Consider the following 12,074-nt stretch of genomic DNA (forward strand, 5'->3'; position numbering starts at 1 on the left):
GAAGCATATGCATACATACACACTCACAAAAAGAGGAAAAGGGGAAAAAAAAATCCTAAATCTTGCTCTCAAAGTCCACCTCCTCAATTTGTGATGATTCGTTGTCTAAAGAAGGGAAGGAAGGAAAGAAAGGTCGAAGATAAAGTAAAATAAAATAAAGTTATTAAAATGAAAAGAATTATTAAGAAAAAATATTAAAAAAACGGACGGATAGAACCCTCGGACAAATGGTGGAAGCAAAGCTATACAGACAAAATCTCACACAGAAGCGTACACATACACTCTCACAAAAAAAGGAAAAGGGGAAAAAATCCTAAATCTTGCTCTCAAAGTCCGCCTCCTTAATTTGGGATGATTCGTTGTCTATTCATGTATTTCACAGATGTAGGGTACATCAAATTGATTGTGGAGCTTTAATCCGCTGCTTCTGAGGCTGCTGGGAGAGATTTCCCTTTCTCTTCTTTGTTCTCACAGCTCCGAGGGGCTCAGCTTTGGATTTGGCCCCGCCTCTGCGTGTACGTCACTTGAGGGCGTCTGTTCTTCGCTCAGACAGGACGGGGTTAAAGGAGCAGCTGATTCGGGGGCTCTGGCCCACTCAGGCCGGGGGGAGGGAGGGGCACGGAGTGCGGGGCGAGCCTGCGGCGGCAGAGGCCAGCGTGACGTTGCACCAGCCTGAGGCGCGCCGTGTGTTCTCCCGGGGGAGTTGTCCCTGGATCCCGGGACCCTGGCAGTGGCGGGTTGCACACGCTCCCCGGAAGGGGGCTATGGATAGTGACCTGTGCTCGCACACAGGCTTCTTGGTGGCGGCAGCAGCAGCCTTAGCGTCTCATGCCTGTGTCTGCGGTCCGCGCTGTTAGCCGCGGCTTGCGCCCGTCTCTGGAGCTCCTTTAAGCAGCGTTCTTAATCCCTTCTCCTCGCGCACCAGGAAACGAAGAGGGAAGAAAAAGTCTCTTGCCTCTTCGGGAGGTCCAGACTTTTCCCCGGACTCCCTCCCGGCCAGCCGTGCCGCACTAACCCCCTGCAGGTTGCGTTCACGCCGCCAACCCCAGTCCTCTCCCTGCGCTCCGACCGAAGCCCGAGCCTCAGCTCCCAGCACTGCCCGCCCCGGCGGGTGAGCAGAGAAGCCTCTCGGGCTGGTGAGTGCCGGTCGGAAGCGATCCTCTCTGCGGGAATCTCTCCGCTTTGCCCCCCCCCCCCCCCCCCGTTGCTGTGCCCTCCTCCACGGCTCCGAAGCTTCCCCCTCCGCCACCCGCAGTCTCTGCCCGCGAAGGGGCTTCCTAGTGTGTGGAAACCTTTCCTCCTTCACAGCTCCCTCCCACTGGTGCAGGTCCCGTCCCTATCCTTTTGTCTCTGTTTATTCTTTTTTCTTTTGACCTACCCAGGTACGTGGGGGGTTTCTTGCCTTTTGGGAGGTCTGAGGTCTTCTGCCAGCGTTCAGTAGGTGTTCTGTAGGAGTTGTTCCACGTGTAGATGTATTTCTGGTGTATCTGTGGGGAGGAAGGTGATCTCCGCGACTTACTCTTCCGCCATCTTCCCGGCCTGCCATCCCCACGACTGTCACGGCTTCGGCCGCCGGGGCCCCTCCAGAGCCGGCAGCCTCAGTGAGGCCGCCCTCCCCTCGGGCTCTGGGGCCGTTCCGTGATGGTGGAGGGAAGAGACCCCGAGCTGCGGGAGTTCCAGCTCTGCGGAAACGCGGGCTCCGTTCTTGGTTTTGTTTTTAAGTAGCATGGTAAATCTGTCAAATTAACAGAGTCTAGCAGACATTCTCGGAGTAGACAGTAAACCTCCCATCCCCATTTGGAATCTACTGAATGTATTTCATTTTTAAATTATAGAACTGGTGTGCTAACATGGAATTAAAGAAAGCAGCTGACTAGTTTTCATCATCTAATGCTGTGATTTGGGTTTTCAATTGCACATACTCATCTCTGTCCAAATGTTGTTTCATTTGTTACCTACCTAAATATACATGTATTCACAGTATCTGATGGCTTCAAATACCACATATATACATACTTGACTAGTTTACTCAGTATCTCCACTAGGGTGTCTAATACATAGTATTCAGAACCAGACTCCTGATTACAGATACCTATCGTCCTAAAGGGCTGTCCTTGTGATCTTCTCTCAGTAAAAGCCAACTGCATTCTAAATACATTATAGTCATCCTTGTCTGCTCTCATGTGCACATCTGATCCATCAACAAATTTCTTCAACTCTACCTTCAGAATACATCTGGAGTCTAACCACTTCTTACTAACCCCACTGCTACTACTATGTAATAATTACTTCTGTTGTTGCAGTTCCTATAGTAAATTCTGCACTCAGCAGTTAGAGTGAGCCTTTTAAAACACAGATCACATCATCCCGTACCTCTGTTCACAGTTTCTAATGGTCCTTCCCATTTCCTTCAGTGTAAAACCTAGAGGACTTGCAATGGCCTGCAAGGCCCTATGTGATCTGGACCCCAGACAGCTTTCTTATGTCCTGCCACTCTCGTGCATGCACATTTTGCTCTAGCTGCTCTGTCCTCCTTGAACTCAGGCAGGGCCTCTACATAGTTTTTTTGAAAGGACACTGTTTGTGTGGCTTCTTCTCCTACCTCATCTAGATCTCTCTGCTTGATTGTAGCCTTATTGGGGACCTTCCCAAACAAGCTTATAAAAAATAGTAAACCCACACAGTACAGTATTCCCTGTTCTCCTCACCCTGCTTTATTTTTCTCCATAGCATTTATCTGTCATATTAATGTTTTTATTTATTGTCGCCTCATACCCCTCCCCCACCGCAACTAGAATATAAGCTCTGTGAGATCTGGGACTTAGTTTTGTTCACTGCTGTGTTCCTAGCACAGTATGTGGGATCTAGTAGGTGCGTTTGTTAAATAACTGCTTAGGAAAATGATAAATGATAAATGATAAAATGATAAAATTCAGGTGTTAGATTACTAAAGCTATTAAAATTACTTCTGAACTGTTTTCTGTGAAATGTCAGTGTATCATTTTTATTTTCAGATTGGGACAGTGCAACTTTAAGTAATGAGTCACTCTTGGACACTGTGTCTAGATTTGTTCTTGCAGCTCTTCTGAAACACACAAATTTACTCAGTCAAGCATGTGGAGAAAGCCGGCAAGTAACTTAAAACTATCCTCCGACAAATATTTGCTCTCATGATGTCAGAAATTAAGTAACTTTTCTATTTTGGTTCTTTATTTAGATATCAACCTGGTAAAAGCTTATCAGAAGTGTACCGTTGTGTGTACAAAGTTCGAAGTCGTTTACTTGCTTGTAAGAACCTTGAACTTATTCAGACCAGGTCATCATCAAGAGACAGATGGGTAAAGTTGGAAATCAGTTAATTTCTATGTTTTTCTGCAAGCTGTGAGAGATAGCTCCATATTTGTGTATGTGAGGGGAAAAAAATGTGGCTTAATTATTGCAGATGTTCAATAAATATTGAGTAGTTCTTTTTCTAGTGAAAATAATTGGATGAGCAGAAGATTGGGGGTTTATTTAACCACCCACTTATCAAGTGTGATATGGCTGCTAAGGAAGTTTATATATTCTTAGGCCATATAGGTAATAACAACAAATTGAATTGTCCAAATCATATGAAATATTATTCCTTTGTTTTACGCTCATCAGATCATGTTTGAATTATCCTATTTGATTTGGGGTGCCATAACTTATGAGGGATATTAGCAAACTTAGATTGGTTAAAGGTCTGAAAATCATCTTATACAAGAACTGGAAAGTGTCAGAAATGTTTAGCTTAGAGAATGAAAGCAAAGGGGAGTCGTATGATAGGTGCCTTAAAGATATTTAAAGGACTTCCATGTAGGAGAGGAAATAAATGTGTTCCCTGTTGTTCCAGAGGGCACAGGTAGGACCAAAGGGTAACAGCTGAATGGAGAATCATTGTTAGCTGAATGTAAGGAAAAAAGCCTTCTAATGATTAGAGTTGCCCACCGCTGGAGGTAAAGATTGAAAACTTTAATTAAGGATGTTCCAGAAGTAGTTCTTGCAACAAAAATGAGATGATTTCTAAAGTGCTTGGTAATCCTGATAGCACGATCCTATAATTATGAGTATAGCCTGATACCTCACCTTCAAAAGTGCTTACTTTGAAATGTCATATGTTAGATGCTTTGCACTCCATTATTTAGATCTTAGATTTTAAAAACCAAACTTTATCTCTACATTTATATTATAGTATTCTTTTGGCATGCACTGATTTAATATTTGTGATCCAACTATTTGTTAGTGACCTTGAAAGCCCATGAAATATACTAATTAGCCATTTTGTTGAGTCTCAAATTTGAAACTTAAATATTGTGGAGATACATGACTTATGTATTTTGTGAGTCTGACTGACTGCTCAGTATCCCCATCCAATCATGAATCACAAAATAACTTTTATTGTACATCTGAGGATATCATTAAAAAATTTCACTTGTGCTTTATACTGAAATATGTGGGATGTTTGTGACTCTCTTCACCCCTGTTGTAAGGACTCTTTTCTTTAGATGACTGCGAGGTAGCATAACCACCATGGGAAATAAAATTAACATTGTCCTTACCAGATTTCTAATTTTTGGTTTCCTCAGGGACAAACAAAGTAAAGAAAATAATTAAAAACAATACTGTTTGTATAATTGAGATTTGCTAAGAGAGTAGAACTTAAAGTTTTTCACCAAAAAACGGTTAAAAAATGCTGTTTTGTTTTAAATTAGCATTATTAAACATTTATACAGAGTAACAATAACATACACAGCTTGAGGGAGACTGAATGGAATCACATTTCATGTTCTTTACCTTTTATGCTTGGTGTCGTACTCAACTCATTTTAACTTAGCAGTTTACAGCAGAACAGCAATATGTATGAGTCAATTTACAGCATGACATTTTAATCAAAATATTGAGGAAGAGAGCATAGTTAGATGTTTCTGTATATTATGTGTACATACATTCTTTCTAATCTTTTCAGATTTATCCAGTATATCTTTTGTTTTTGTGGTAAAATTCATGTGTTATTACTGCTATTAGCATTATTTTCCATGATAAAAAAGTCAAGGTTTTAATGATATTTTTCAAAATTAAAAAATATATATATTCAGTGTAGCTCTGATCATTTCTTTAAGATCTTGGAAAACCAAGACTCTGCAGATGTTGATCCTCAGGAGCATTCATTTACCCGGACCATTGATGAAGAAGCTGAAATGGAAGAACAGGCTGAGCGAGATAGGGAAGAGGGGCATCCAGAGCCGGGGGATGAGGAGGAAGAACGGGAACACGAAGTGATGACAGCTGGCAGTGAGTATATCCGTCTTGCTTTACAGATACACACTGTGGCATTCTTTTTGGTAGGGAAACTGACTGTAGAAGAGAGAGGCAAAAACATTTCCTTACAGTTTTTCTAAAGAGGTGTGATATTCTCCTGATGATCTGATTAGCTACATTTCAGTTCTTACAACTGCTAGTTCCGTTCTGAAGCTGTTGGATTGCATGTTTTGGGCTGAAAAGCTCTGGAAGCAGGCTTTTGGAAACAGTACCTGTTCCACTGAGTCTCATTTATGAAGTGATGCCCATGAGTCATTGGATAGGGACATTCAAAGCATGTTCTCTGGAGGGTACCAACTTGTCCATTCACCTGGCTGGCCTCTGGGTGGTGAGGAAGAGAGCCCCTTTCTAAGCCTATTAGGAGAGCCCAATTATTTTCCATATGTAGAACTTTTTAAATTATAAACTTCCCCCACTGACTGCACTGCTGATTTCAGTAGAGAGCAAGAATATACATGAGAATATTATTGGCTGGTGAATGACATTTTTCATACTTTTTTATTACAAGGCTACAGATAGTTTTACAATGTAATCATTTAGATGTTTAAAGAGAAATATGGAAGCTTTGAAACATTTGTTATCTTTTGAGTGATCTGGCTGTTTCAAGTTAAAGTGTATATTTACTTTTGTAGCCTAAAACATTTTGGCCATCTATGCATTTGGTATTGAGATTGTATATATATTTCAGTCAATTTGACACTTACTTTATTATCAATTTATCTGTGTTGTGCATACGTCTAAAAATGATTCTGAGGTGACTCAAAACAAGGCCAAAACCCATTAAAACAAGAGGAGAAATATAAGGTTCAGATGGAGAAGAGGGGATTGGAGATGAGGAGGTGGAGAATAATTTTATATATATATTAAAATATATATATATATAATGTGTGTATGTATGTATATATATATATATATATTTTTTTTTTTTTTTTTTTTTGCTGTGCTGCGTGGCTTGCAGGATCTTAGCTCCCCAACCAGGGATTGATTGAACCTGGGCCCTGGCAGTGAGAGCACTGAGTCCTAACCACGGGACCACCAGGAAATTCCCAGAGAATAATTATATTTTAAAACCTAGGCTGAGGGAACATTTACAGATGAACTTAAGACTTAGTTTAGAAATTCCTAAAAGCAAAGACCAAAGGGGAAAGCACAGTAACAAAAGATAACCCTCAATTATATTAAAAGAAAGCGTAATAGTTACCCAGGGAGTAATAATTTTTAAACTAGCTGCCATTTTTGAGTATCAGTTATATGCTGGGCACTGGGTCAAATGCTTCACATAGATTAACTCATAATCCTCTCCATCTTAGATGATTTCTAGTATTACCCTGTTCTAAAGATGGACAGACTGAGGTTTAAGGAGGCAAAATTATGTGCCTAGGGCCACTGTTCGTAGCAGCTGGAATTAGAACCAGGTCTGCCCCAAATTCCAGTAACCATTCTCTTAATTACTTTAACTGATTTCTAGCTCTAGACTGTTAGTTCGTTGCTTTGATTTTCTTAGAAATAAGGGACTTTCAACAGCATAATGAATATATTGTCATAATAATACTTTGAAATATACAAATGCATTTTTAAAGTTTGTACTTCCATATTAACGGACAAATCTGGTATTTTACTAACTTTCTTGCCTGGGTTCCCCATTAAAAATACCATCTTCACTTAAATTTGACTAAAACATTCTTTTCCTATTGTGAAATACCTATCACTGCATCAGAACCTTGTTAAACCCACTTTTTACACTTGTGAATTGGGAAGAGCTGGCATAAGATGGACATTCCTGGTGATACTATTTGACTCTGGGGGCCGTCTTGGCCATATTATTATAACCAGATTCTGTTTCAGCAAAGACCTTTAATGGTTGTGCTTATGTAATATGTTTAAAATACAACAAAGTGTAGGTATTAGGAATTATATGGACTTCGGAAGGGGAAAGGGGGCTCTTCATTATAACTAATGCAACTTAACTTTTGTCTGTTTCTTTTGTAACCTGACAATTTCAAACCAAGGTTGTGAACATTTCAGAAATAGGCAGTTATTTTTATCTAACCCAGTGATTCTCAAACTTTAATGGCCTTCAAAATCAGCTGGAGGGCTTGTTAAAACGTACATTGCTGGCTCCATGCCTAGAGCTTCTGATTAGGAAGTCTGGGATGGGCCCAGTATTTTTCATTTCTAACAAGTGCCAGATGATGTTGATGCTGCTCTTCTAGAACCACACTTTGCAAACCACTGATCAAACTCATAAGAGTAGAAATAGAATCAACCAAATCTAAATTCTGTAAAGGCATAAGTATTTCCTATTGTAATTTTTATAAAAAGTTTAATGTTATATGTGTATTTTTGATAAAATTTAACTTAGTATTTAATGTCTAAAAAATGATTTTCCCTCTTTCAATAAGTTTTTGGTCCAAACTTTTTGACTGTTTTTATTGTTATTTTCTTTGCTCTTCTCTCCCCATGTGTTAAGACCTTGTTTTTGTGTTACATGTTACAGAAATCTTTCAGTGTTTCCTCTCAGCCCGTGAAGTAGCTCGTAGCCGAGATCGAGATAGAATGAACAGTGGGGCAGGGTCTGGGGCTCGAGCTGATGATCCACCTCCTCAGTCTCAGCAAGAGCGAAGGGTCAGCACAGACCTTCCTGAGGGTCAGGATGTGTACACTGCTGCCTGCAACTCCGTGATCCATCGATGTGCCCTGTTAATATTAGGAGTAAGTCCTGTGATTGATGAGCTTCAGAAGCGAAGGGAAGAAGGACAGTTGCAGCAGCCTTCCACAAGTGCCTCTGAAGGGGGTGGACTTATGACCAGGTGGGACTGACTAGAAACTTAAAACATTTCTCTCCTCTCCTTGTTTCTTTATGCATTGAAATGGTTTATTCTCACTTATTGTATTCTGAAATTAACACAGACATGGAGGAGGAAATACAAATTGACAAGGATGAATTTAATGTAAAGAGTGATACTAATTCAGCCTGGAGTATAAATTTCTGATTAGATGAGGAGGCACAATTTTTCACACATATAAACAACAGTAGTTGATTGGCATAATTCTGTAATTTAGTGGCATGGAAGTTATTCTGATGTAATTGAGAAGGACTTTGTGCTTAGACCTGACTGAGAGCAAGGGTTTTCCATTGACAGACATAATTACTCCTCACTGTGTGTGTGTTTTATCTCTGTGCTGCTAGTTCCATTCAATTTTATGTTCACTAACAGTCCCAAATCGAAAAACTTTTCTTTGTGCATGTGAGACAGGAGTGAAAGTCTTACTGCAGAGAGCCGGCTAATCCACGCAAGTCCAAATTATAGACTGATCAAATCGAGGAGTGAATCTGATTTGTCTCAGCCTGAATCAGATGAAGAGGGTTACGCACTGGTAGGTATACCTAGATTTAGTAAAGAAGGAATTTTGTATAGCAACGTAAGACTTTGGTTAGAGTAAGTAATATACGTTTGTTTTAGACATACAAAAACCTTTTTAAAAGAACTTTTAAGAGAAATAACTATATTGCATAGGTATTTATCATCTCTATGTTAGTGACTCAGATATCTCTCTTTAGCTCTGACTTGTTCCTAAACTCCAAATTCACGTATTTGACTCCTTGATGGACGTTCTACCTGAACATCTCAGGTGACCACAATCTTAACCTATTCAAAAATAAACTCATTTTTCTCCTAAGCCTCTTCTCTCACATTCCCTGTCTTAGTAAGTGTTACTATTAACTACCCAGGCTGGAAACCTGGGTTCATCCTTGACTACTTTTTCTTAATTCCTGGTCCCTGCAACCTCCTCACTCCCCACAGTCCAATTAGTCAAACCTTGAAAATTTTACTCTTAATATCTTTGTACTATGTCCTGCCCATCCCTCTTGCCACTGCTCTGTCTCAAACTTTACTTCTCTTTTGCCTGGCCTGGTACAAAACTCTCCAAACTGGTTGCCCCATCTCTTGTCTTATGCCCATCTTCAACATTTCACTAGAATAATATACCTGAAATACAAATCTGTTTATATCTCCTCTACTTAAAATCTTTCAGTAGCTCTCAGTTCTCTATCAAAAAAGCCTCAGGACCTGAACTGCAGGCATTTAAGGTAAAAATCAAAGAAGTGCGATGCTGATTTATATAAGGAGTAGAAAGTAATATGTGCTATAGTGTGACGGGTAAAATAAATTATAGAATGAAAGCTGTCTAATAGATAGCTTCTATTTGAATAGTTTTGGACTTAGAGTTGATAGCTGGATTTTCATTTTGGCTGATCCTCTGCCTTATATGTGAATCTGTATGTGCTACTTGACTTCTCTGGGCCTTAGTGTCCCATTGTATGATATGAGGATAGTAGTGACTGTTGTGTAGGTGGTAATGTGTTAGACTTGGCTTCTGAACCCGATCCTACTGATGAATAGCTTTGAGACCTTGGTCATGTCACATGATAGCTCAAACGGAAACTCTGGGTTTTTTGGATTGAGATTCATTTTTAGCTCTGAAATTCTTCTCTTATGAATTGAGAAACTGGATGTGAAAATATTTTTGAGAAGTATAGAGTGCTACATAAACATGAAGCTATTGTTTAAAAGAAACTTCTAAGCGTGAAAGATTCCTCCCCTGAGGAAAGTTGAACAGTGTCTTCAAGCAAGTTTCATTGTTTGTTTTTGTTTGTTCTTCCTCCGTTTATTCTTCATTCCCGTTATTATTTCTGTGCTCCCAGTTCACGTTCCCAGTCTTGCCGTCTACTGAGATTCCTCTCTGTCCATTTATGTTTCCAAGTTGATCAGTCTCATTATCTAGTCTCCTAGCCCTGTGACAGTTTTATAACAGATCATGTCACTTCTCTCCTCAAAACCTCCAATGACTTTACTATTTCTCAGAGTAGAAGCCTAGGTCCCTGCAGGGGCCTATAAGACTCTACATATCCTGGCCTCACTCCTCTCTGATCTCCTCTGCTGCTACTCTCTTTCTTGATGACTCTCCTTCTGCCACACTGACACCTCTTGGCTTTTCCATGAACATACCACACAACTTCCCCATAGGGCCTTTACATGGCTGTTTCTTCTGACTGGAATACTGTTGTCTGTAGGCAAATCCCCTTGCTTCAAGTCTTCGTTCTGATGTTACTTTTTCAGTGACACCTACCCTGACCACTCTATTTGAAATTCCAGTTTGCTCTCCTTTCCAGATATTCACTCTCTGTCTGCTTTGCCTTGCTCTGTCCCCCTCACCCCCGGCACCTAACATTATTTGCTATATTTATCAGTTTCTCTTAGTCTACACTAGAATGTAAGCTCCCTGAGGATAGAAGTTTTTGCTGTTTTATTCACTGCTGTATCCCAAGTACCTATAGTGCCTGGCACACAGTAGGCAGTCATTAAATATTTTTTTAACGAATGAATGTCTGTCTAATCTATTTTGGTAAAATTTCTGTGCCTATTTGTTCTTTCCACTCTTCAATATAGGCCCTTGTTACTTTTGCCTGAACTGGTAGTTTTCAAACTGATCTCCCTACTTTTTCCAGTTCCTCTCCTTTGATACTGCTCCCAGAGGTAGAGCTCTTAAAAACGTACACAACGGACTTCCCTGGTGGTGCACTGGTTAAGAATCCGCCTGCCAATGCAGGGGACATGGGTTTGAGCCCTGGTCCGGGAAGATCCCACATGCCACGGAGCAACTAAGCCCGTGAGCCACAACTACTGAGCCCGTGTGTCATAACTACTGAAGCCGGTGAGCCTAGAGCCCATGCTGTGCAACAAGAGAAGCCACCGCAGTGAGAAGCCTGCGCACCGCAACGAAGAGTAGTCCCTGCTCACTGCAACTAGTGAAAGCCTGCGCGCAGCAACGAAGACCCAACACAGCCAAAAATAAGAACAAATAAATTAATTAAAAAAAAAAACCACAGACACACACACAAACACAACAAGAACAACAACAGAACACCTGCTGGTCATGCTACCTTCCTATTAAAAAAAACCTCAGTGACTCTGCACTGCCTACCCAGAAATCAAAGATTCTGGAAAATGTTGCTTGCCTGCTTTTGAAGCCAGTTCTCCCCTGCGGTAATCTGCATTTTTGCCATAGCATAGTAGTCCATCTGCCAGACTCCAAACATACCTTTTGAGCCTCTGCTCAAGCATCGTTTGCCTTAAATGTCCTTCTCCTGGGTTTTGTTGATGAAGTCCTGCCTCTCTCTTAAGGCCTGGTTAAAATGTCATCTCTTCCAGAAAACTTTCCTAAGATTACTCACAGTGACTCTGTCTGTTATTTATATGGCAGTTTGTTAGTATCTATAATAAACCACTAATGGTTTGTCTCATGTTGGACTTACTTATGTATTATTAGTATTTCTTTCCAGTAGACCTCTTAGAAGGTCTAGAGTTTTTTTAATGTCCCTCATGTCTCCTACATTGTGCTTTGCATATTGTAAATGATTGATAATTCATTTCAACTGAAATGAAAGTTAAAAGATGAGGATAAATGTAGTTAAAGTGGAGTACTTTTTGGAAGCAAACAATGAAATCTGACTTAGTCACAATAGACTCTATTGATTTTGACCTGGGGCAAGACACTTAACCTTTCTGAGCTCCAGCATTTTTATCTTTGAAATGGGGAATACCACTACCTGTTATACTTGCCTCAGCGGGGTCGTTGTGAACAACAAGTTTAGTAATACAATTTAAAACATGTTGAAAGTTATGTTTTCAAAACATAATGGGAAGACAGATAAATGGAGGTGGGTTGAA

The 12,074-nt window shown here is 40.4% G+C and overlaps 1 protein-coding gene across 5 annotated transcripts in view; it reads left to right on the plus strand.

Annotated features, from left to right (window-relative positions):
- Positions 1-12,074, plus strand: part of HERC1 (HECT and RLD domain containing E3 ubiquitin protein ligase family member 1) — a 215,833-nt gene that overhangs the window by 96,516 nt on the left and 107,243 nt on the right. For all 5 annotated transcript variants that reach the window (XM_049706186.1, XM_049706187.1, XM_049706188.1 and 2 more), the window contains exons 20-24: positions 3,015-3,129; positions 3,218-3,338; positions 5,142-5,313; positions 7,838-8,150; positions 8,598-8,718. In XM_049706186.1, the coding sequence (XP_049562143.1) occupies positions 3,015-3,129; positions 3,218-3,338; positions 5,142-5,313; positions 7,838-8,150; positions 8,598-8,718 (842 nt within the window). The remainder of the gene's footprint in view (positions 1-3,014; positions 3,130-3,217; positions 3,339-5,141; positions 5,314-7,837; positions 8,151-8,597; positions 8,719-12,074) is intronic.

The sequence above is a fragment of the Orcinus orca genome, chromosome 2 (genome assembly GCF_937001465.1).
Source record: "Orcinus orca chromosome 2, mOrcOrc1.1, whole genome shotgun sequence".
NCBI classification, from domain to species: domain Eukaryota; kingdom Metazoa; phylum Chordata; class Mammalia; order Artiodactyla; family Delphinidae; genus Orcinus; species Orcinus orca.